The sequence below is a fragment of the Sinocyclocheilus grahami genome, unplaced genomic scaffold (assembly GCF_001515645.1).
Source record: "Sinocyclocheilus grahami isolate Dianchi unplaced genomic scaffold, SAMN03320097.WGS_v1.1 scaffold916.1, whole genome shotgun sequence".
NCBI classification, from domain to species: domain Eukaryota; kingdom Metazoa; phylum Chordata; class Actinopteri; order Cypriniformes; family Cyprinidae; genus Sinocyclocheilus; species Sinocyclocheilus grahami.
Window position 1 is genome coordinate 27,181 of NW_015506095.1, and position 24,574 is coordinate 51,754.

General features: G+C 38.2%; 1 protein-coding gene across 1 annotated transcript; it reads right to left on the reverse strand.

Moving 5' to 3' along the window:
- Positions 1-18,413: 18,413 nt before the first annotated feature.
- Positions 18,414-23,805, reverse strand: LOC107564214 (delta-like protein D). Its single transcript, XM_016249223.1, has 9 exons — positions 23,743-23,805; positions 21,893-21,952; positions 21,473-21,533; positions 21,136-21,393; positions 20,092-20,152; positions 19,859-19,989; positions 19,582-19,751; positions 19,262-19,478; positions 18,414-19,165 (listed from the first exon to the last, which is right to left on the reverse strand). Exons 1-9 carry the CDS (start codon positions 23,803-23,805, stop codon positions 18,414-18,416), a joined length of 1,773 nt encoding a protein of 590 aa, XP_016104709.1.
- Between the last annotated feature and the right edge of the window lie 769 nt (positions 23,806-24,574).

Below are 24,574 nucleotides of genomic sequence, written 5' to 3' on the forward strand. Positions count from 1 at the left end.
CAGGACATCAAAGAGACTTTGAGATGAGCCATTTGGCCATTAACCCTAGCAACCACACAGCAACAACCTGGCAACCACCCACAACCTTGCTATGTTGTCACTGAGCAATGTTGCAAAATATAAAAAGTCTTCTCTATCATAATGCTATTTTAACAGGAGAAGTGATGTAAAAAAGCAGACTTAAATTGTGTTTGGGTGTAAAACGATGCTCTTCTAATCCATACACAAATCAATGGCTTTGTTTTTACTATGTCTCTGGGCCTCGAGGGAGGAAACAGGCAGAGTTTCCTGCAGCAGTAACACTGCTCGTCTGCTATCACTTCTCAGCATAACCCATCTTAATCAGCAACTCTCTATTATTCTACCACAAGAGGAAGCATTGCTGTTTGCCTGGAAGGTTGTTCTATCGGCCTGCAAGAGGTGGAGCACTTCAATATGAAACTTTAGAGATTTTAAAAGAGGCCCCAGAATACAAAATTCATTTTTCTTAGTACACGCTCAGAATTTTTTTTTTTTTATTGTACCTTTAGGGATACAAGAGCTTGTCACTGAGGCAATACTTTCAAAGGGACACCTTTGTACCTTCTTTACCTCTAAAGAGTTCATAATACTACCATAATAGTGCATCTCTAAAGGTACTAATATACACTCTTTAGGGGTAAAGAAGGTACAAAGGTGTCCCTTTGAAGATACAAGCTCTTAAGGTACAATTTTTCATATTGTTTTCTGACAGTGTGTTTTCTATGTTACTTTGGGATTTTATAAACATACTCAAACTTATAAAAAATGTAAAATAAAGTTCATAGTCTCAAGATATTGTTTTGCATACTGTATTAATGCCTCTGTGTTTGTACATAACTATATCTTCAAACCAACTTTTGACCCAAGCTCCGATCCTATTCTTCCCATATTATGTCACTGCATGTGTTTTTATCTCTGTCTTGTCATTGATGCATTGACTGTGTCATTGTGTAATATCTGCCCTGTGTTATGAAGTCTTAATTAAGTAAGTCGTAATGCAAGTAGCATATATCTTAGGTATTCGGTTTCATGACAACATTACGCTAAATATGCAGAGATAAAACTTGTGGGGAACGACTGTAAATACACGTCATTGTTTGAATGTGTTTGACCGTGTCTGGTCTAAGTCTATGTTGTCACAATGAAGTCTGTAGGGAGGAGTAGATCGGGCCCTGCCCCCCTCGTGCTCTTCAGTCTCCCTGTGAGCGGCCTCCTCTCATTCTATTCATATTTAGATGAAAGCAGGCCTTCTCTGTCTTCTTATTTACATACTGGAGGAGTGCGAGAGCTCGGAGCTGCCATCGCTGTGTGGAGGGGGTTGAGGATGAGAAAATGCCAGCACAGGCCAGCAGTTACCAGGGCAGGGACGGTGCAATGCTAGTCATCCCATTGTAGGGCGGTGCTCACCATCTGTTCGCTGCGGTGCTGGAGCAGCCTGTAGACCTGCGGCCGGACTGAGGAGGAGGCAGTCTGGAGCCACAGGTCTCACAAGCGGCATACTAACACATGCACAGAGGATGAGAGGATGAGCTACCTGCAGACCAGGAGGAAATGCCCATGAGCTGACCTACTCAACTGCCTTGTAAGGGAGTATCTTAAAGGAACAGTCCTCCAAAAAAATGAAAAATTCTGTAACCATTTCCTCACCCTCACGTTTTTCCAAACCTGTATGAGTTTCTTTCTTCCAAACAGTTGCTGGTATAGCCATCGACTTCCATAGTGTTTTTATTTCCTTATTCCTTCTCTTACTATTGAAGTCAATGGCAACCAGCAACTGTTTGGATATCGACATTTTTCACAATATGTTCGTTTGAGTTCAAGAGAAGAAAGGAGCTCATGCAGGTGTGAAAAAACATGAGGGTGAGTAAATGATGACAGAATTTTCATTTTCGGGGTGAACTGACACTTTAACTGAAATATGAGTGACAGATTTGAAACAATATATAGAAACTCACACGAGAAGCACACAAGAGACTTCACTCACAGTTCATTTCAATAGAGTTTGGACTGTTGCGAAGCTAACAGCATGATACTCTGATTAGTAAAAAATACATAACATACTTAAGTGTTGGGTAAAATAGCAAAACTTGAATTAGGTTAGATTTGATTACTTAGTAATATTTGTATCAAATTAGTAAAATTCAAAATATAATAATACTACTACTAATAATAATATACACTACTGTGTTCTGCAGGGGTGCTTTTAATTGATCAACAGTGATGGTAAAGACATAATATTACAAATATTTCTATTTCAAATAAATGCTGTTCTTTTCAAACAAATAATTCTTCAAGAAATTCCAAATAAATATTAAGCAGCAAAAAAAATTAATAATACAAAATCAACATAATAGCATGGCTTCTGAAGAATGAAGACTGGCATCGCAGAAATAAATAAAAATGTTAAATATATTCAAATCAGTGTAGGGAAGGTACTTTGGAAATGTAATAGGTTGCAGATTACAAGTTACCCTATTTACCTTATTAAAGTTATGTAACTGATTATATTTGATTTAAGATTACACTTGATTTAAGATTATAATAATTTAATTTTAAAGCACAGCCACCACAAAATCAGACTTCCGATTTTGCACCTCTTTTTACTTTGAGATAAATTAGAAAAAACTGTAAATACATATTTAAAATCATAACAAGATATAGTTGAATAGGTATGATACTGTTTTTGAAATCGAATCTTTGCATAGCTACGACAGGAAACACTGGCATCTAACAAGGCCTTGGGAAAAACAGTTAATCTTAAAAAATAAAGCATATACATAAATGTGTGTGTGTGTGTGTGTGTGTGTGTGTGCGTGTGTGTGTGCATGCGTGCATGCATGCGTGCGTCCGTGTGTGTTGTAACCCCTTTCATAAGTAACTGTAATTTAATTACACATTTTTTTCTCAGTAACTGTAACAGATTACAGTTACATTTCTTTTGTAATTAAATTATGTAACGCTGTTACTTGTAACTAGCTACTCCCCAACACTGATTAAAACAGAAAAGAGTTCTTCTAAATTGCGTATATTTCTGTTGTACTGTATTTGTGATCAAATAGATGCAGCCTTGTTGAGCAGAAGAGACTTCTTTCAAACACAAACCAAATCTTACAGACCCCAAACTTTTGAATGGTAGTGCATATTAGTATTATATTTAGAATTTTATAAAAGTATATTTTTCATGTAACATTTTTTGCTTCATTCACCATTCTTGGATGGAAGTTTTTGCAATGCATTATGGGATTGTTTTTTCACATACGATACATTTGAAAAAGGTCATAATTTGCACTAATTATACAGTAACAAGTAACAAGACGCCAGTCTTGGAAAACAACACTTTACTTGTATTCTAAACTTGAGTTTGGCTGATGCTTTGTGGCCAAGAGCCCCTCTTTCCCCCATCATCCTCGTGTTATGGCTTCAGTCCGCTCAAATATTTATTCGTAAGCACAAAAATAATTAAAACAAAGTCTCTGTAAAGAGGATCACAGCAAGATGTTGCTATATGGCCATTTTCTGTAAAGACAAAACTTCCACCCATTCCATCCAAGTGTTGTGCAAGAGCCTGTTAGCCGGCTTCCCTTCTTTGTCCCTCGCTCTAAAGAATTGTCATTCATTGTCCTGAAAGTTACAAACCTCAACTTTCCCCATCTGGCATTGGAAATGATTATCATGTGAAGAGGGCAGAGCATTCAGTGCTTGTGGTCATTAATCAGGCGTCAGTCCACTTGTCCATTCCCACATATCACGCCTCAAAAGAGCCATGCACCGCTACTCCCCTCTCAACAGCCAATCACAGGCCTCGCACGGATCACCACTTGTTTGGAGCCTAAAAGCCAAAGTGTTTGAGTCGTACAGTAGACTTTCTGTGTTTGCGTGACACTCGGATGCCATCGGTTGAGAGTTATACTTTGATTGAAGTCTCTTGAAGTCATTATGCCGTGACCTTCACAGGTCACTGATGGATTTTCATATTCAAGACCAGCAGCTGCTTATGGCTCCTGAGTTTGGTTCACACAGGCCAAATGTCAACACATAACAGCCATAAAGAATAAATAGCTATTAACTCTTTGTGACAACTACATTTCACATGCTCTTAATTTGCATTTGTTGGTGTCTCTGAGTCTTTTCTGCACGGCTTTTGTGCTCTTTATGGAAGAAAGCATATTGTGTATGCATATTTATATCTTCTGCGCTGGTGGACTCATTGAAGTGTTCTTCTTAAAGGCCCTCTTGTGTCATTATCGGGTGGCTTCGCCTGTATTTTTTTCTTGATCCATGAAAATCTTACCAATGGAGATGTCACCAGGGCCAATTGAACATGACCTGGGATTAGACAGAGATGCAAGTGTCAGTTTCTCTCTTCCTGTTTAATATAAATCGGCTTTGTTGAGCCAATGGTTGTCATTCTTTGGTTCTGATTTTGAATCGGTGACATCTGTTTTTTGTCATTCAATTCTGATTTAATTTTAGAGGGATATAATAACAAAGAGAGTTGCCCTATACTCTCACAACTCCTTGAAAAGAACAAAAACATTATAACCCAACACACATGGGACTCAAGATATTGCACAATGCAGGAACTGGAATATAATGGGAAGAAAGATGCATAAATAAATAAATGTATAATTGAATGGATATATTTTTCTAAAGAAATAAAAGAAATTGAATGATATTTTTAATAATAATTGCATCTTAATAATTGCATCTTTCCACAAGTGCAGAATTTGTTTGATGTTTGTTAAACACATTGTTGCTCCAGTAGCAATATTATTTTAGCATCATTGAATACGATTGTGTTTAATAATAGTTTGAACATGTTTTTTTTCTGTTTTAATTTTATTTATTTATAAATGTGCAGTTATTTATAAATATGTGTACGATTTGTTTGTTTATTTGTTTTAAGCTATTTTATAAACATGTCTATTTTGTTTTTATTATTTATTATTTAATTTTTTGTTACTTTAGTACATAAACTGAAAATGAGAAATATTTCCTTGGCAACTAGCTGAAATTAAATAATTGAAAGTTTTTTTTTCTATTTTCTTTTTGCATATGTTTGGCTCAATGATTATTCTATTTCAAATAACAAAAATGTTGAATGTTTTTTTTTTGTTTGTTTTGGTTTGGTCTGGTCTGGTTCTGTTTAACCATAATAAGCTTGCCCAGTAGTTGGACTCATTTTAAATGCATGAATATAATTTTATACAGGATAAAATATCAAGCAAATTATGCTTAACCTGCAAACCTGAGCCATTTTTGCCATTTCTGCTCTCAAGGTGATTTTTATTGATTTTTACTAAAGTTCACAAAGGTCACGAGAGATATAGTTCATCACATTAGCTCTCAACACAATCCACTAATGTTTGACAAGGTATTAAAATATGTTTTGACTTCATTTGGACAGTATAGCAATTGTTTTATAATTTAAAACGTAATTAATTTTGTGAAATATTGTGCTTGAAATTAGCTTGTGACTTCATACTTTATGAAAAATTTGTTTGTTTTGGTTTGGTCTGGTCTGGTTCTGTTTAACCATAATAAGCTTGCCCAGTAGTTGGACTCATTTTAAATGCATGAATATAATTTTATACAGGATAAAATATCAAGCAAATTATGCTTAACCTGCAAACCTGAGCCATTTTTGCCATTTCTGCTCTCAAGGTGATTTTTATTGATTTTTACTAAAGTTCACAAAGGTCACGAGAGATATAGTTCATCACATTAGCTCTCAACACAATCCACTAATGTTTGACAAGGTATTAAAATATGTTTTGACTTCATTTGGACAGTATAGCAATTGTTTTATAATTTAAAACATAATTATTTTTGTGAAATATTGTGCTTGAAATTAGCTTGACATCATACTTTATGAAAAACGCCACTTTGTATGATATTTCGTACAGCGCAATGACATTCAGACTTTTTTAAGTTCACCAAATACTTGTCGGTTCCACAGTACAACAGCAAATATATGCTTACGTCACTGTCACAGCAACAAAACTTTAATGTCTTGGAGCTCTGAGATGTTCACAAAGAACTTTTAGAACACTCCGAAACAATTATAAGTACACAAACATCAATCCCCGCACAATTTAATGCTGGCTGTCTTTTATGGCAGAACCTCCTCTGCTATTATTTGTGTGCGTGTTTCATTCGCCCCCTGCTCTATTTCTTTTTTACGCTGGACTCGGGGATGTGTGCTCCACTTGTACAGGCTGAATGCTAGCTTTAGAGGCATCTGTCGCTTATAGTCTTCACAACATCTGCTGCTATTGCTCCTCTTTCCCAGCATGCCATGGGATATGGTTTCTCCCAAAGGTGGCCTTTGTATGCACCATTGTCAATTCAATCATTGTCTTCTACGGGCAGTTCCCACGATGCAGAGGAAGTTATTGCCATGCCTGCAGACCTGTTGCCACACAGCAACTGTCAGAAGTGAACGTCTTATCATAGACAGCCAATCTGTTTTTCAATATCGTGCATAATATAACCATTTTTGATAGCAGATGCAAGACAATTAGTAATGAGCAGCAAGAATAGAGATGCTGAATAATGCAGTCAAATAACGTGTTGAAATGCACGTGAACTGGGATGCACATTAATATTATTAGTGGTTTATGTCTCGGCGTCAGTGTCATGTATATTTGTCCTATGATGACACTTCCAGGAGACTCTCATAAGAGGAGTACGGGGGGCTAAAAGGCACTTTGACCTTTATCTTACACAATGCTCCAGTCACCACAGGACTAGATGTGAAGACACGGCAGATGTTAATAATAAACTTTGCTGATAATAAATTTCATGAATGCTGGTCCCCCTGGTTTCCCTCTTTTAGAGCTTGTAAAGACTTTATCACAGGTATAGTGAAACCTCTAACTGTATTCCCTAAACAAACAAATAAATAAATAAATAAATAAATACATTTATTTATTTGCTTACACACTACTAGTCAAAATGTTTAATAATGAATAGTGAAGTTTTTTTATGTATTTGTATGAAGCCACACCATTTCTGTATTTATTTGATTTAGAACATAGTAAAAACAGTAATATTGTGAAATATTATCACAATCACGCTGATTTGCTGCAAAATGGTTATTAGTGCTCAAGTATTTATCATAGTTCTTATTATCAGTGCTATCATCAGTTATTAACAACGAATGCATTCATTTGAAACAGACATTTTTGTGTCATTATAAATGTATTTAGTGTTTGTTTTGATCAATTGATTAATCACGCATCGCTATTGCTCCTCTTTCCCAGCATGCCATGGGATATGGTTTCTCCCAAAGGTGGCCTTTGTATGCACCATTGTCAATTCAATCATTGTCTTCTACGGGCAGTTCCCACGATGCAGAGGAAGTTATTGCCATGCCTGCAGACCTGTTGCCACACAGCAACTGTCAGAAGTGAACTTCTTATCATAGACAGCCAATCTGTTTTTCAATATCGTGCATAATATAACCATTTTTGATAGCAGATGCAAGACAATTAGTAATGAGCAGCAAGAATAGAGATGCTGAATAATGCAGTCAAATAACGTGTTGAAATGCACGTGAACTGGACTGGGATGCACATTAATATTATTAGTGGTTTATGTCTCGGCATCAGTGTCATGTATATTTGTCCTATGATGACACTTCCAGGAGACTCTCATAAGAGGAGTACGGGGGGCTAAAAGGCACTTTGACCTTTATCTTACACAATGCTCCAGTCACCACAGGACTAGATGTGAAGACACGGCAGATGTTAATAATAAACTTTGCAAAATGGTTATTAGTGCTCAAGTATTTATCATAGTTCTTATTATCAGTGCTATCATCAGTTATTAACAACGAATGCATTCATTTGAAACAGACATTTTTGTGTCATTATAAATGTGTTTAGTGTTTGTTTTGATCAATTGATTAATCACGCATTCTTGCAGAATAAAAGTATTGCTTTCTCTTTTTATTTAATTTTGCAATGTGTTTTATTTTACTTTCCCATAAATAAATGGAAATTTGTAAATTGTAAAATGATCCACTTGGTGCACAACCAGACAATGCCTTAGTTTGGGTACATTAGTTGAAAATTGACCTAACTGAGCTTCCAAAGCAGGAGACGAGTGTGCAGGACAACCTAATATTAAAACCTCGGTTTTATCCTCATTTAACTGCAGGAAATTATTAGACATCCATGTCTTAATATCATGTACACATTTCAATAATACATCAAATGAAACAGCAGAATCAAGCCTTAACGGTAGATAAAACTGAGAATAATCCGCATAAAAATGATTTGAAATACTGTACTTTTAAAAAATGTGGGCCAAGGGAAGCATATAAAGGGAAAACAGTAAAGGTCCCAAAATGGATCCCTGGGGCACTCCACACAAGACAGGTGCAGCGGATGAGAAAAAATGTCCTAAATTTACAGAAAAAGTCCTGTTCTCGAGATACGAGGCAAACCACTTTAATGCAGTGCCTCGAATACCTACCACACATTCAGGTCGATCAAGAAGAATGCTATGGTCAATGGTGTTAAATGCCATGCTCGGGTCCAACAATACCAACACAACACAAGCACTTAAATCCAGCAAAAGCAGCATGTCATTTGTAACTCTTAATAGAGCTGACTCAGTACTGTGTAATGATCTAAAACCAGATTGAAACTTATCTAAAACACTAAAATAATCCAAAAAAGATTGAAGTTGTAAAAACACCACTTTCTCCAAAAGCTTGCTGATAAAAGGCAACTTAGAAATTGGCCGATAGTTACAGCACATTGCTGGGTCAAGCTGAGGTTTTTTCAGCAGAGGTTGCACAACTGCATGGCTGGAACAACACCTTTGGCTAAAGAGCTGTTCACTATAGCTTTTACAATAGGACTAATAGTCGGAAAAACATCCTTAAAAAGACGTGCAGATACATTTGTATGTATAGACGTTAAATACATGCAGCGCTGGTGAGCAGAAAAACATCTTTTTTAAATCACTCCCAATTTTTGACCAATAATGCATATTTTTATATCTGTTTTGTAATTATCAGAAAGTCACAGCTTTCAAAAAGTAAATAAGCTTGTGAGGCTGGCTGCTGCTTTCTTCTTCAGCTGTGACAAGCATAGGTCTTTCTGTGTGTTTTAAAAACAAAGACGCTACCTTCTCCAGATCAGTGGCTTTATTTTGGTACAGGGTTCACATCAGTCAAGAGGTCTTTAGGTTCCAGATGGAGAGCGAAAGTGATTGATGATCTCCAGGGCCTGAGGTGCACTCTCTTCTCCTGGCTGGGTGGTCTCTCCTGGGCAATGTCAAGGGGCACTTTTGGGACAGAATGGAGAAGGTCATGAAGTGTCCTCAAAACCTACCTGGGTAGAGTTTAAGATAAATAAACCCTTTCGTCAAACGTTAAAATAATAACACATTGTGTGGCCTGCACAAACACCAAAAGCCTGTTTGAACTCCATAAATACCTGACATTTGAAATAGTTCTGCTGATTGCATGCGTGTAAATCAGACGTCCATTTGGTTTAAACGCGTGTCAATGGATAAGTCAGATGTTGTGGTCAGATGCCATCAATGGGACGGCCACATGTTTGAAGTAAACACATTCCTGAATATTTTCTAGCTTGGAGTGACTCAGACACATGAAGAACATTTACATTTTCTGAATTTTCAGCTAATAAAAACAATACTTTTATTAGTAGATTGTGCTCTTTATCTCACTAATACATGCCATATTAGTGATATATTACTAATATAGCCTACCAGTAGAAATGTGTCAGTTTAAAATGTGATGTGGAAATTTGTGCCCCAAACAAGTCAAGATAATGAACTATTAAGGTCAACATTAAATCATATTCAAGCTATTTTCCTTTTAATGCGCATTAAAAAAAAGTTTGTTTTTGTATTCGCCTACACATCTTTGAAAAAGAAGTACATTTTAGCATACTTTTAAAAAGAGTACTGTATTACAGAAATAAAATATTTAAAAGAATATACTTCACAGACTGGATGTAGTGTTTTCAAACCTGTTTTGGCCATTGTATGTTAAATGCAATTAAAATAAACTATAGTCTAAATTTATATTAAATACAATAAGCTGAACTTAAGCAGGACTTGTATTGTAATTATGAAATTACAAGTGCTCCGTCGAATGTATTGATTAAGCATTTATATTAAACAAAAATATACTTACATTATATACATACACACAAACTAAATAATGTGATTTCTAATTAAATGTGTGCCATGCATGTTTTAATGTATGTGTAATTATTTATTGATGAAGCTGAAATTTAGAATATAATTAGAATTTTTAAATGTATTCATTTTAAATGTAATATTGAATAACACACAAGAGTTGCATTTTAATCAAGTACAACACATCAGAGAAGTGCACTTCTTTAAAGGATTACTAAAACATAACAATTTAAAATGTACTTTAGTTTACAGTAAAACTTTTCATTTGAAATTATTAAAAACGGCACTTAAAACTGCACTTAAGTGTGTTAAGAAACACAGTCTTGAAAGTGTACTCTCTTCGAGTACAGCTAAGTGGCTTTTTTTCATTAATATTATGTTATCTACAAGTACATTTTTAAGATTTGAAGTAGTGAGCATTCAATACATTCAGTAAATCAGCTTTACTTATCAGCAGTCCATCCTACACTTCAGCTGCTCACCATCCACTTGACTTTGTGTAAAATCCTAATTTTATGATCTAATCAATTCCCCATGGATAAAGTTGAAATATTCTGCAGTGTTGCCAAGTTGGAATACTTTAAAGGGGTCATATGATGCTGCTAAAAAGAACATTATTTTGTGTATTTGGTGTAATGAAATGTGTTTATGCGGTTTAAGGTAAAAAAAAAACACATTATATTCCACATAATTTACATTATTGTTTCTCCTCTATGCCCCGCCTTTCTGAAACGGGTCGATTTTTAAAAAGCTCATCGGTCTGAAAAAGCGAGGTGTGCTGTGATTGGCCAGCTATCCAGTGCGTTGTGATTGGCCGAATTCCTCAAGCATGTGACGGAAATATTACGTCCCTTACTATACTGTGATGCGTGCGGCAACCACATGTGACGACTCCGGGCTGGACTCCACTTCGTCCACGGTGAAAGCCGATCCGGCGATCGATAGCGCGAAGTTGAAATATTTCCTCAGCGGCCAGCACAGATCAGCTCCAGCAAGGGGCACTTTTGGGACAGAATGGAGAAGGTCATGAAGTGTCCTCAAAACCTACCTGGGTAGAGTTTAAGATAAATAAACCCTTTCGTCAAACGTTAAAATAATAACACATTGTGTGGCCTGCACAAACACCAAAAGCCTGTTTGAACTCCATAAATACCTGACATTTGAAATAGTTCTGCTGATTGCATGCGTGTAAATCAGACGTCCATTTGGTTTAAACGCGTGTCAATGGATAAGTCAGATGTTGTGGTCAGATGCCATCAATGGGACGGCCACATGTTTGAAGTAAACACATTCCTGAATATTTTCTAGCTTGGAGTGACTCAAGAACATTTACATTTTCTGAATTTTCAGCTAATAAAAACAATACTTTTATTAGTAGATTGTGCTCTTTATCTCACTAATACATGCCATATTAGTGATATATTACTAATATAGCCTACCAGTAGAAATGTGTCAGTTTAAAATGTGATGTGGAAATTTGTGCCCCAAACAAGTCAAGATAATGAACTATTAAGGTCAACATTAAATCATATTTAAGCTATTTTCCTTTTAATGCGCATTAAAAAAAAAGTTTGTTTTTGTATTCGCCTACACATCTTTGAAAAAGAAGTACATTTTAGCATACTTTTAAAAAGAGTACTGTATTACAGAAATAAAATATTTAAAAGAATATACTTCACAGACTGGATGTAGTGTTTTCAAACCTGTTTTGGCCATTGTATGTTAAATGCAATTAAAATAAACTATAGTCTAAATTTATATTAAATACAATAAGCTGAACTTAAGCAGGACTTGTATTGTAATTATGAAATTACAAGTGCTCCGTCGAATGTATTGATTAAGCATTTGTATTAAACAAAAATATACTTACATTATATACATACACACAAACTAAATAATGTGATTTCTAATTAAATGTGTGCCATGCATGTTTTAATGTATGTGTAATTATTTATTGATGAAGCTGAAATTTAGAATATAATTAGAATTTTTAAATGTATTCATTTTAAATGTAATATTGAATAACACACAAGAGTTGCATTTTAATCAAGTACAACACATCAGAGAAGTGCACTTCTTTAAAGGATTACTAAAACATAACAATTTAAAATGTACTTTAGTTTACAGTAAAACTTTTCATTTGAAATTATTAAAAACGGCACTTAAAACTGCACTTAAGTGTGTTAAGAAACACAGTCTTGAAAGTGTACTCTCTTCGAGTACAGCTAAGTGGCTTTTTTTCATTAATATTATGTTATCTACAAGTACATTTTTAAGATTTGAAGTAGTGAGCATTCAATACATTCAGTAAATCAGCTTTACTTATCAGCAGTCCATCCTACACTTCAGCTGCTCACCATCCACTTGACTTTGTGTAAAATCCTAATTTTATGATCTAATCAATTCCCCATGGATAAAGTTGAAATATTCTGCAGTGTTGCCAAGTTGGAATACTTTAAAGGGGTCATATGATGCTGCTAAAAAGAACACTATTTTGTGTATTTGGTGTAATGAAATGTGTTTATGCGGTTTAAGGTAAAAAAAAAACACATTATATTCCACATAATTTACATTATTGTTTCTCCTCTATGCCCCGCCTTTCTGAAACGGGTCGATTTTTAAAAAGCTCATCGGTCTGAAAAAGCGAGGTGTGCTGTGATTGGCCAGCTATCCAGTGCGTTGTGATTGGCCGAATTCCTCAAGCATGTGACGGAAATATTACGTCCCTTACTATACTGTGATGCGTTGTGAGGACTGACAGGTGACCACTACGGCTGAACAAAGGGTGGGTCATCGCTGTGGCCAAATCCCTTTACGGATGCTCGTGTTCCCCTCTCACCACAATCTGTCAAAATTTAACATGCCATTGAAGGGATTGGCAGCAGAAAATAGCTTTATATGGACTACGCCAAGCAGAAGTAAGATTGCGCACACAGGCCGATTGCGAGGCATGTTGTACACTACTATCACTCATCGCTTCCCTGAACAAAGACGAAAGACAGCGACTATACGACAGAAAGAGTAGCTATAATCTGTGACGAGATCTGCCCGTGAAGTGGAAACACTTAAACAACCAAGCTCAGCTGAAATTATTTTCTTGTCATGTAAATGTACTTCACCATGAAACAAGAAATAAATGAACAGAGTGAAAAACCAGGATCAACTTCACAAGTTTTCACTGAAAGTCCTCACTGAAAGAAAATTCTGCATGACATGCCACAATCAGAACGTATCATAAACCGATGTGTGGAGTGGGATTTTGGAGATTTCATTGTGGGCGGAGCTATCCGGTGTTTATAACATCTAGACCTTTACATTTCATCATTAAGATGATAAACTGTTCGTAACAAACTGTAAACAGAAACAATAGTTTGAGGACATACATGCACATACTGTATCTCTAAAAGTACACCGACCTGGACAACACTAAGATTTGTATAACAATGGACCTTTTCATAGATTGATGAATGATGAGGCATTTCCAACACTGTAAATCTAACAAAATGTTTGATATTTTCATTTTTGAAAAATTTATGTTTTATAACACTATACTTTGCATTGTATTACCTTGGCATTAAATTTCAGAAAACTAGTAGTTTCAAAAATGAGAATGTGCTGAAAATATACTCACTCTCAGGCCAACCAAGATGTAGATGAGTTTGTTTCTTCATCAGAACAGATTTGGAGAAATGTAGCATTACATCACTTGCTCACCAGTGGATGCTCTGCAGTGAATGGGTGCCGTCGGAATGAGAGTCCAAACAGCTGATAAAAACATCACAAGAATCCACACCAATCCAGTCCATCAGTTAACATCTTTTGTAGTGAAAAGCTATAGGTTTGTAAGAAACAAATTCATCAAGACATTTTCAACTTTAAACAAGTCTACAATCTATCAGTCAGTGAAAATATTGTTTAGTCTGAATCAGGTGAGAAATATGCAAAGATCAGGCAATGAAACCAGTTCTAAACAAATACTGCGTGGGTAGATTTTGATGTGAGAGGACAACAGGAGATCGACTTTTCACTGGAGGAAGCATTATTGCGGATTATACATCTTGGATGGCCTGAGGGTGAGTACATTTTCAGAAATGTTTTTTTTAAGCAAACTATTCCTTTAAAGGGGTCATATGATGCTGCTAAAAAGAACATTATTTTGTGTATTTGGTGTAATGAAATGTGTTTATGCGGTTTAAGGTTAAAAAACACATTATTTTTCACATACTGTACATTATTGTTTCTCCTCTATGCCCCACCTTTTTGAAACACACAAAGCTCATCGGTCTGAAAAGCGAGGTGTGCTCTGATTGGCCAGCTATCCAGTGCGTTGTGATTGGCCGAATACCTCAAGCGTGTGACGGAAATGTTACGCCACTACAATACTGTGATGCCGTGTCCCGGCACGACGAGGCAAAAACATTAAAACCCATTATAAATGAGGCATTTGTTGCATCCAGTGGGGACATAATCATGGATTATAATGACTTATACTGTCTTTTTACGCGTTGGGTTGTATTGCGCCGCGTAAACATAAAACCATGTCTGCATTTGTGATCGGAGAAATGACAAACTACAAGCCCTACTCTACACTGCTCAAAAAACTCGCATTTGAATCATCAGTGGCAAATTCTTTAACCCTTGTGCGACCTTTTGGACATTTTTGTCCATTTCATTTGAGTTTTTTTGATCATTTTGCCTGTGTTATTGCCAACTGCATACATTTTGGCACAGGTGTGTATTTTTATTGGTATTTTACTATTTCACTTCCATTTCCTTTAATAAATCTGTTTTGCACTAGGTATAAAAAATTGTTCCTCTCAGAACCTTAAGGACAAAAATGTCCCCATTGAAACCCATTAAAATTGCTATTTTTAATCGCAGTGCCATTTAACTGTAAAATTATGAATTTTTTGTTAATAGGCTTTCATTATATTGGCAAGGCTTTAAAATAAAATGTTTTACTATTTTTTACCAGATGGTGCCATTTTTTCAGGTTTGACCTGTAAAGAAAATACTCGCTTTATTTATGTTTTCTGCTTCTGCATATTATAGAGCCAATTGGATAAATAATGCAGCTATAATTGTGTGGGTGTGTTGGTATGGATGTCAGAGTGTGGTTTGTATGTGTGTCATAAAAAATATATATATATTTGAGAGAGAAAAACTCTACTGCAAATCACAAATCCAACCACTGTGTGCACCAGCAGTGTTTTGCTGGCATCTAATGGGGAGAATTTGGTACTGCACCCAAACAAAATCTTACTGAAAGCTCATTTTTTGAGATATCAACCTCAAATTTGGAATACAACTTGTTTAGATTTATGGCTTTGATTTTCTAGCAGTTATAGCGTTCAACATGTATAATCGTTCATAAATCATTTTCATAAACCTAAACATCTAGAACTTTTTTTTTTGGTTTCACTTTTTAAACTTTTTTTACTTCAACAATAATCTGCCATGGGTTTTCTTTAAAATGAGACCAAACTTAACTCTGTGCTCCCAAGCTTCAAATTTTTATGACAGTTTTTTGACATGGACATTTTCGTCCACTATGGAGCTATGTGTAACTTTTTTTAATTGACGCACAAGGGTTAAATATAAAATACGTACTTACAGTCTGTGAGTCAGAACAGCCGGCATTGTAGTCTACTCTCCCAGGATCAGGAAACAGTCATAAAATGCGCTGGACACATCTGAATATTTGGGTTAAACTGTTCTGGAACAGTGTTGTAAATACAACTTAACCACTGATTTCTTGTCGTGTCCTCTTTTGGAAGACCAAACAAATTAGTTTCGCTTTCACAACAAAACAGCGTCACACACCTAGAGTGAGCAGAGGCCGGTGGGCTTGAGAACGGCGCGGCCGGTGGATTCGACGAAGGAGTGTCCGGCGGGCAGAGGCAGACAAAGTACTCAACTCCATTACTTGAGTGAAAGTACAGATACTGCTGGTCAAATATTACTCTATTACAAGTAAAAGTTGTAAAGACAGATTTTTACTTAAGTAGAAGTAAAGAAGTACTTGCTTTTAAAAGTACTTAAGTACCAAAAGTAAATTTATTTTTTATGTCAATGCAATTTTATTGTTGTACGTAGTACTTGCAATACCTCTGAAGTAACTTAGAATACATTACACCAACTGAATACACTGACTAGCTTGTAGTATCTTTGTAATAAAGAGCTTTTAGAATGTTAAAACCCCTAGTGGGAAAAACTAAACAAAACTACAACAAAAAAATTATTATTGAACACCCCTACCCACCCCCACAAAAGCAGGATGGTAGTGATCTCACACAGCTCTGGACACATCTATGTGTAGCCATTCATCCACATTTGAACAGAGTGGACCGTGAAATCCTGTAAATACAGAGTGATAAGGAAGAAACAAAATCAAACCTGCTTTAAAACCCAGCAACACAACTGTAGCTGTACAACTTTACAACAGCAACACTGCTTTAACAAAAAAGCAAAACAGCAAGACTTATTTGACATCAAAACAAACATTTTAAAATGCTGTCTAATCACTCTCACTGTACTTTGATGTCACACACAGAATGGTCTGCGCAGTTCTGGTTCAGTCAAACACCTTTTGTGTTTTATTAGGAGATGCATAACAGTTCTTCTGTGGCTTTATAGGTAATATTTTCACATACACAATTTAGCAAAATCAGACAATATTGTGTCTAATATATACCACAATATTAACTTCTTATTATTGAATTGTTGTAAATAAATATCACATTGGCAACTGGTCAGTGTTCAAAAAATACTGGGAAATCTCTTCATGTAGCCCTACAAGAGAGATTACTGATCAACTGTCTGAAAAAAAAGAAAGTCACGTTTTAGAGAAGAAAAAAACACACACTGACTTTCAAAGCTGCTACATAGTAACAACTTTCTACTTCGAGGACCTTGATAGAAATGTAGTGGAGTGAAAAGTACAATATTTGTCTTTCAAATGTAGTGAAGTTAAAGTCATAAGTTCCCAGAAAAAATAATACTCAAGTAAAGTACAGATACTCAAAAAGTTTACTTAAGTACAATACTTAAGTAAATGTACTTCGTTACTGTCCGCCTCTGCCGGCGGGCTTGCGGCAAACACATGTGACGACCCCGGGCTGGACTCTACTTCGTCCAGCACGGATCAGCTCCAGGCATGACGAAGCAGATATCGTCCTCTTTTGGAAGGCCAACCAAAGTAGTTTCGCTTTCACAACGAGACACACAGCGTCTCCACAACATGGCGGTGACATGCAACAACAATACTACAGCGAGAATAAAAGTTACGCCTTCTTTCTTTGCGTGAACATTTGGGCGGCGTTATGCAAATCTTCCCACATCATGACGTAGGTATGTGGGGGCATGTTAGAATGAGCCGTTTTAGGTCGGCGTGGTTGACTCTTAACTTTTATAAAGAATATCTCTTTGGATTTGAGACTTTAGTCTTTGCAACGTTACAGATCTTCTTTATGCACCAAGAACTTGTAACACTCCAAAGAGAAAGGAAAAATTTAAATCGCATCATATGACCCCTTTAACACTGCTGTGGAATGTTTCTAACACAGCGGGAATGATGGCGAATTTGGCTTCTTCCTTTGACGTCTCTGCGTTCTGACCACCATAATCAATCTCTCAATATTGCTTTTTGGAAAGTCATAGCAATGCTATCATTGATTTTTTTTTCTTTTGCTATTGGATCAAGTGAGAAAGGAAAAAATATATTTGTATTTGTTGTAGTTTCCATTGACCACTATAGAAGTTCACCCAACTATGACGACTTCTGCTTCTGAGAACCCTGGAAATATGAAAAGAGTCGCATCTATTGGTCTTTACTGATTAAGACAAACTAATGAGGAACGAATCATGGCATTGTACTGCAGTGATAAACATCAAACTGTATAAAAACGGTTTATGCTAGAGCTTTTACTGCGTTTTTACTTGCAACTTGTAATCATATTTAAAACTTTCCACCCTGAGCCTGATGAGAGTATTAAGAATATTCTGATGGTTGCTGTGCTTTTTTGTTTTTAAAAATTAGATTATGGCATAAGTATTTTGCTAATGACACACCAAAAACAGTGCTGAAAACACACAACTGAAAAAGATCTGATAGAAGATATTTGCCGCAGGCTACTGAGCAGTGCGTCAGGCCTACACTGAATGAAGAAACAAAAGAGCTGCTTTAGGCCTGTCTCCTGATATTTTCTGACTCAGCGCAATCCTATTGTGCGAGTGTCCTCTTTTCCCAAGTCCTCCTGCTTCAGCTCATGAACAAGATTGTATTCCACTAGCGAGTAACGAGATTTGAATCCATTTTTTTCCCCGCCCGCGGCGTCGCTCTGAAAGTCCACTTTCTTGTTGATGTTCTTCACTTGCGTGGCTCCGATGACGCTTACGGACAAGTCCTTGTCTCGGCTGCAGTTGTTGGTCAGGTTATTCATGGTCTCGATTTCACTGTGGCTGTCGATCTGCTGGCTCCTCTGCTGCAGCTTAAGACGGATGTAGACAACCAAGACGGCGCCGCCGATCAGGACTAAAAGCACTAATATAATCCCAGCGCAAACCGCCGTCCAAGGAAAGGCGCCATCGTCCTCATCGTAAGAGTACCTTTTGTCGGCGCCCTCAACGGCTTGTTCCTGTGGGTTGTCTGGGAGCAAGAACTGACAGTTACGTCCTCCGTAACCCGGGATGCAAGCGCACACATAGCGGCCATCCCTCTCGTGACAAGTGGCACCGTTGTGGCACGGGTTGTGCACGCACTTGTTGACCGCAGAGGTGCAGTTCTTGCCGGTGTATCCAGGCGGGCAGGTGCAGGTGTAGTCGTTGAGTCCGTCTTGGCACGTGCCGCCATTCTGGCAGGGATAGTCGGCGCACTCCTCGATGTTGTCTTCACAGTGCGTTCCAATGAAACCCTCAGGACACTGACAGAGATATGAGTCCACGAGATCTAGACACTGAGCCCCTGGAGAAGAATAAGTAGGACAAAAGACATGAGACATCTGATTCAAACAACCCACAGTATACATTTGAGGTGTTAAAATGGGAGCATTCAATGTACCGTTTGAGCAAGGGTTGGAGCTGCAGTGATCAATCTTCTTTTCACAGTTGAACCCAGCGTAGCCCGTTGGGCACTGACAGAAGTATCCTCCTTCGGGGTTGTCAGTGCAGCGTCCACCGTTGAAGCAGGGACCGTCAGCGCAAGTCGTGGCGCTCAGCTCGCAGTTTCTTCCATAAAAACCAGGAGGACACGTGCAGCTGTAGGTGTTTTCAAGATCCTGTGAAATCCAAGGAACAATTTAGAAGAAGTTGAGAACAAAACTCAAGACCAACAACGCAGTCACAGAGAATGCAATGATCCACATATCTAGGGAAACTCACAGTGCAACTGCCTCCATTTCTGCACGGGCTGCCAGAGCATTCGTTGACCTCAATCTCACAGCTGTCCCCAGTGAAGCCAGGTCTGCATGAGCAGGTGTAGCTTCCCTGGCCAGTGTTGGTGCAAGTGGCCCCATTCTGGCAGGGTTTGTGATGTGTGCAGTAGTTGAGATCTGCAACACAAAACATGTAGGTTAGTGTCCTGCTGAGTCTAGAGTCAATGGACAACTCTAAACTAACAAATTGATCAACTACTTAGTTTAAGATGTCAAAGGCTCACCTTGGTTACAGAAGAGGCCTCCCCAACCCTCTTGGCAGTTGCATTGCCATGGCTGTTGGCAGGTGCCATGCAAGCAGCCCGGATAGCGGATGCAGTCGTCACAATACTTTCCACTAAATCCCACTCTGCATCTAAAAACACCACAGAGGAACTGTTAGTATGTTGTTAACTTCAATTGCAATGAAAGTATGAGTGTTAAACACGGAGGACCTGAAAATCTTCATTACACTTACTTGCATTCGCCAGGTTTGTCGCAAAAGCCATGGTCTTCATCACATCCCGGAAGACAGATTGCTGTAAAAATAAAACATTAGAATTTTTTTATTAATACCAGTTCCTTTCTTACACCATTATTATTCTAGTAGTCACAGCTGGGTATTTACCAAGCTGCTCACCAGTACTTTGAGAGTAACGGGGGAAAAAATTCTTCTCACTACCATTGGAAGGACACTGGTTAACACAGTTGCACTCATACAAAAGCTTCCCAAACAAAAGGCCCTTTTTCCCCTAACTGTGGGTCAGAAGTCCCCTTTTTCACTCTGTTCATCCAACCCCCTCCCCATAACGTCCCAGAGTCGGCGCAGATAAGGGTGGACAGCTGGTGTACATGGTGCCAGTGCAGGACAGCTGCTCTATTGTCTACCTTCACTCTGCAGCTGCCCCCTTCCAACAATACCTCACCGCTCTGAGCCAATCAGCGCCAAGCGCTCTGCCAAGTAACCAATCAGGCGTTACATTTAATCTATGGCACACGTGCCATTATTTGGCCAACGTCCCTCATTTGAATCACACAAACGCCTGTTGCAACCATAGCTACGAAGTTTGTTGTTGTTGTTTTTCTCGGGAAATAAACATGCATCAAATACAGACAAAAATAATGCTAGATGTGACCACAAAACCAGTCATAAGGGTCAATTGAGATGTATACATCATCTGAAAGCTGAATAAATAAGCTTTCCATTGATGTATGGTTTGTTAGGATAGGACAATATTTGAAAATCTGGAATCTGAGGGTGCAGAAAAATCTAAATATTGAGAAAATCGCCTTTAAAGTTATCCAAATGAAGTTCTTAGCAATGCATATTACTAATCAAAAATTAAGTTTTTGATATATTTACGGTAGGAAATATTACTTGACAATTACTTGATATCCTAATGATTTTTGGCATAAAAGAAAAATGTATAATTTTGACTATTGTTGGCTATTGCTACAAATATCCCCGTGCAACTTTTGACTGGTTTTGTGCTCCAGGGCCACAAATATCCTTTATACTCACGTTCTGTGCAGTACTGTCCTTTCCATCCGGAGTTGCAGATGATTTCTCCGCGCTCTCCGCAGGTGAAGTGGCCGAAAGTGTCGTCGCGGGGGCGGCAGAAGACCGAGCATCCCTCGCCGTAGTAATGCTCATCACAGACGAATCTGTAGGAGTACTTCAGCTCTGTCCTCCCACCACCCTGTAGATCCTGGGACCAGTCCTCGCCCACTGTTAGGTGCCTCTGGGTGGTCATACGACTGATCAGACGCTCTGGGTTTTCTGTGGACGTTTTAATTTCAGCGTTATCTCATGACTGCACAATGAACGTTCTTTCCAATTACACGCATCTTCTGCTTACCTGTGGACAGATCGTCGTTGGAATCGGTGCGCAACGCTTCGATAATCAGCGAAAACGTTCCCTGAAACATAAAAAAGGAAATTCGGCTAAATTAGAGCAGATCGAAGCGCATTCCTTCACACCTCCCCGCTGGTTTACATATAACGGAGGATGTGAGTGGCTTGAGGTGTGATCGCACTGGGGATTCAAGCCTCATTTCTCCGATTTCACACTTACTTATTGCAGTAAAATGAAAGGTTTCGGAATTTCACACTGAGCTGACAATTATATTCCAACCCAGGGGATGTGACTTTTCCCACATCTCCAACACCACTAAATACCCACATCCTGAGTCCTTATGCGTCATTATTGTAGATTTTTAGGTTGCATTTTCCAGATATAAAGTATAATGTAAAAAGAAGAAGAAGTAGCACTACTCACCGGCCATGTGAATCCAAATGAGAACTGGATGGGGTTGGTGAACGAGCTGTCAGGAAAGCTCTGAGGAACTCAACTCTTTGCCACTGGGAGAGAGTGGGAGAGAGAGAGAGAAAAAAATCTAATTTACATACAGGAAAATAAGCAACCTTGAGAATCCTGCACATCCCACTCTGACATTAAACCAAATTACATCACACATTGCAGGAATGTCGCGTTCCTGATAACGGGACAAAAGTACCAGCGGGGTTTGTGGTTTTCTGAGCTGTTCTGTGCAACATGACTAAACTGTGCATTTGTGTTTACATCTGAGGGGTTTTGGAGTGCAAACTTTTCTTTTAGTATTCATTTATTTTGACTAAATTCGTAGGTTAAAAGTCATTCTATAAAATAATGCAAACATATTTGCGCTTTTAAAAGGTTGATCACTGTAAAATGTGCTAATAATAACACGTGAAATGTTGTAAACACCAAGTAGATGCAAAGTAGAATGAAAAACAGTCATTTTCAATCACAATTTTTACGCAGTTAAATTAGTTATCATCAGTGTTGGGGGTAACACGTAATTAGTTACTATTTTAGGGAGTAACGCAATATTGTAATGCATTACTTTTAAAAGTAACTTTCCCCAACACTGGTTATAATATCCTTAAATTAAATAAATAATGTCTCCTTCTAAAACATTTTAGAACATTTTACAGTAAAATTACATGAAATCTAATTTTATTATAGTACAGTTAACCAATTTGACCGTGGCATTTCACTACCGTTCATGATGTTCTAACAGTTTTAAAAGTGAGAACTGCAAGTCGAAGCCGTTCAAATTTGCTCGCGCCTCACATAATTAGGTCATGTAAAGTGAGCATGCATATTCTTTGGGTTTTTAACAACACTTCTTTTCAGTGGTTTGAGTTTTGGTGACTCTGTAAGTTCTCTAAGCTGGATTGTAAACGCTGAACTGGTGTGTGTCGTTCGCGTGGCTGTCATTAAGGCACTTTGTTATTGTGTAAGGGGAGAATAAGTATTTTTTTTTCTGTGCGCTCTCAGCTGTATGGTAATTCCCACAGCACCTGCTCCCCTCACAATGTCGCGGGGAGAAAGAGCTCCCCTCTCTACATGTCATCCCTGACAAAAGTACCTAGCAGCTTCTGTTGTTTTGGTGTTTTATCAATTATTTTGCGTTTAATTTGACGAGGAAGTTTCCGATGTGTTCTTTTAATCGTTCATATTGTTAAATGAATCAAGCTCTCGCTCTTTTCGCCCCATGTTGCGAGCGTTTGCTTGTGTGGATGTGCGAGGGTGGTCTTCATTAGTGCGTTAATTAAAAGCGCTCCAGAGGAATGCAACAATCGTGCATCAGAGTGACACAGTTACGCGCAATCGGTTTTGGCACTTGATGAAAATCGTTTAGAAAGCTATTCAATCTTAGTTTAAGTGTTCATTAATACAATTTTTTATCCAATGCGTTTCCTGAGCAAAAAACACGGATTTGCAATGCGATGGGATGCGACAGGTGTCATAGCAACACACTCCGGAGTTAGTTATTGAACCGCTGGCCGTAAATAAGAGCGGAACCGTGTCGCCCAGCTATCATCACACTTTCATCCACAGTTCTTTGGCCTGACGTTGCACACATTTCCCGATTACCCCAGCAAAGCATCACTGAAAAGCACGCTGAAAGCCCTCAGATTTATGCCCATTTCGCTTATTCTTTTCAAGCATAATTTATGCCACGCGATTCTGTCCTGGTTAAATCAAGCAGAAAGCTCCTTTCTCGCATTCCTCCTCTTTTTCTGAAGGTGGACTATGGGGAGACTGTTTAACTTAAGTGTTTCTATAGGGGGCTGTTGTACTTTAACTCCTGCCCACCAGTAGCTGCGACGAACAAAGCCGGGACTCGAGGTCTGACTCTTCATCTTTCTTTGCGCTTTAATTTTCATTGATTCTGAATACAAGGGGAGCCCTCGGGGACTCTCTCTGAAGACGTGGACAGCCCCCCAAGCCAACCATCTGCTCCCAACCAAATGGCGTTTTTTCACATCGCAACTGCATTTCTCCACTGCCTCTCTGGGCAGCGCGCAGCCGCGCACACACAGGCTTCTCCAAATGAGACTGGAAGCATGCGCGCATGAATGCCGCTGCTGGGCCATATGGTTAGGGAAGCTGCAGTAAGTGGCCGTGGGAACCCGGGCAGTAACGACCGCAGTAACGGCTTGTGGGAGAGTGTCTGGCAATCGATCGGTCAAATTAAGTGGAGCGCGAATGTTTCTCAATGAGATAAACGCGCATTGCTATATAGGCTACGCAACAGGAGACGCGGAGGCGATGAAAGTGTTGTGGCATCGTGCATGCGAATACGTTTAAAGCTTATGTTGTGTTCGGGAAAAAGACAATACACTATAGTAAGAGTAGGTTCCCCACCATGACGCAGCAAGGACTTGCACTGATTAAAATAACAAAGGATGTGTCGCGTGGCTCGGGTGGCGCACTCATTATGAAAAAAGCAGCAAAAGCAAGACGAAACAATAAAACGTACTGCGAAATAGATGCATCCGGATCTAGGAAGTTACTTATGTTTAATCAAAACGGGTTTGCCATCGACTATATTGATGCACACGAGCTGTTGTTCTGATTAAGAGTCATGATAGAGTTTCAAGTATATATGCTACTAGAGCGTGTGTGTGT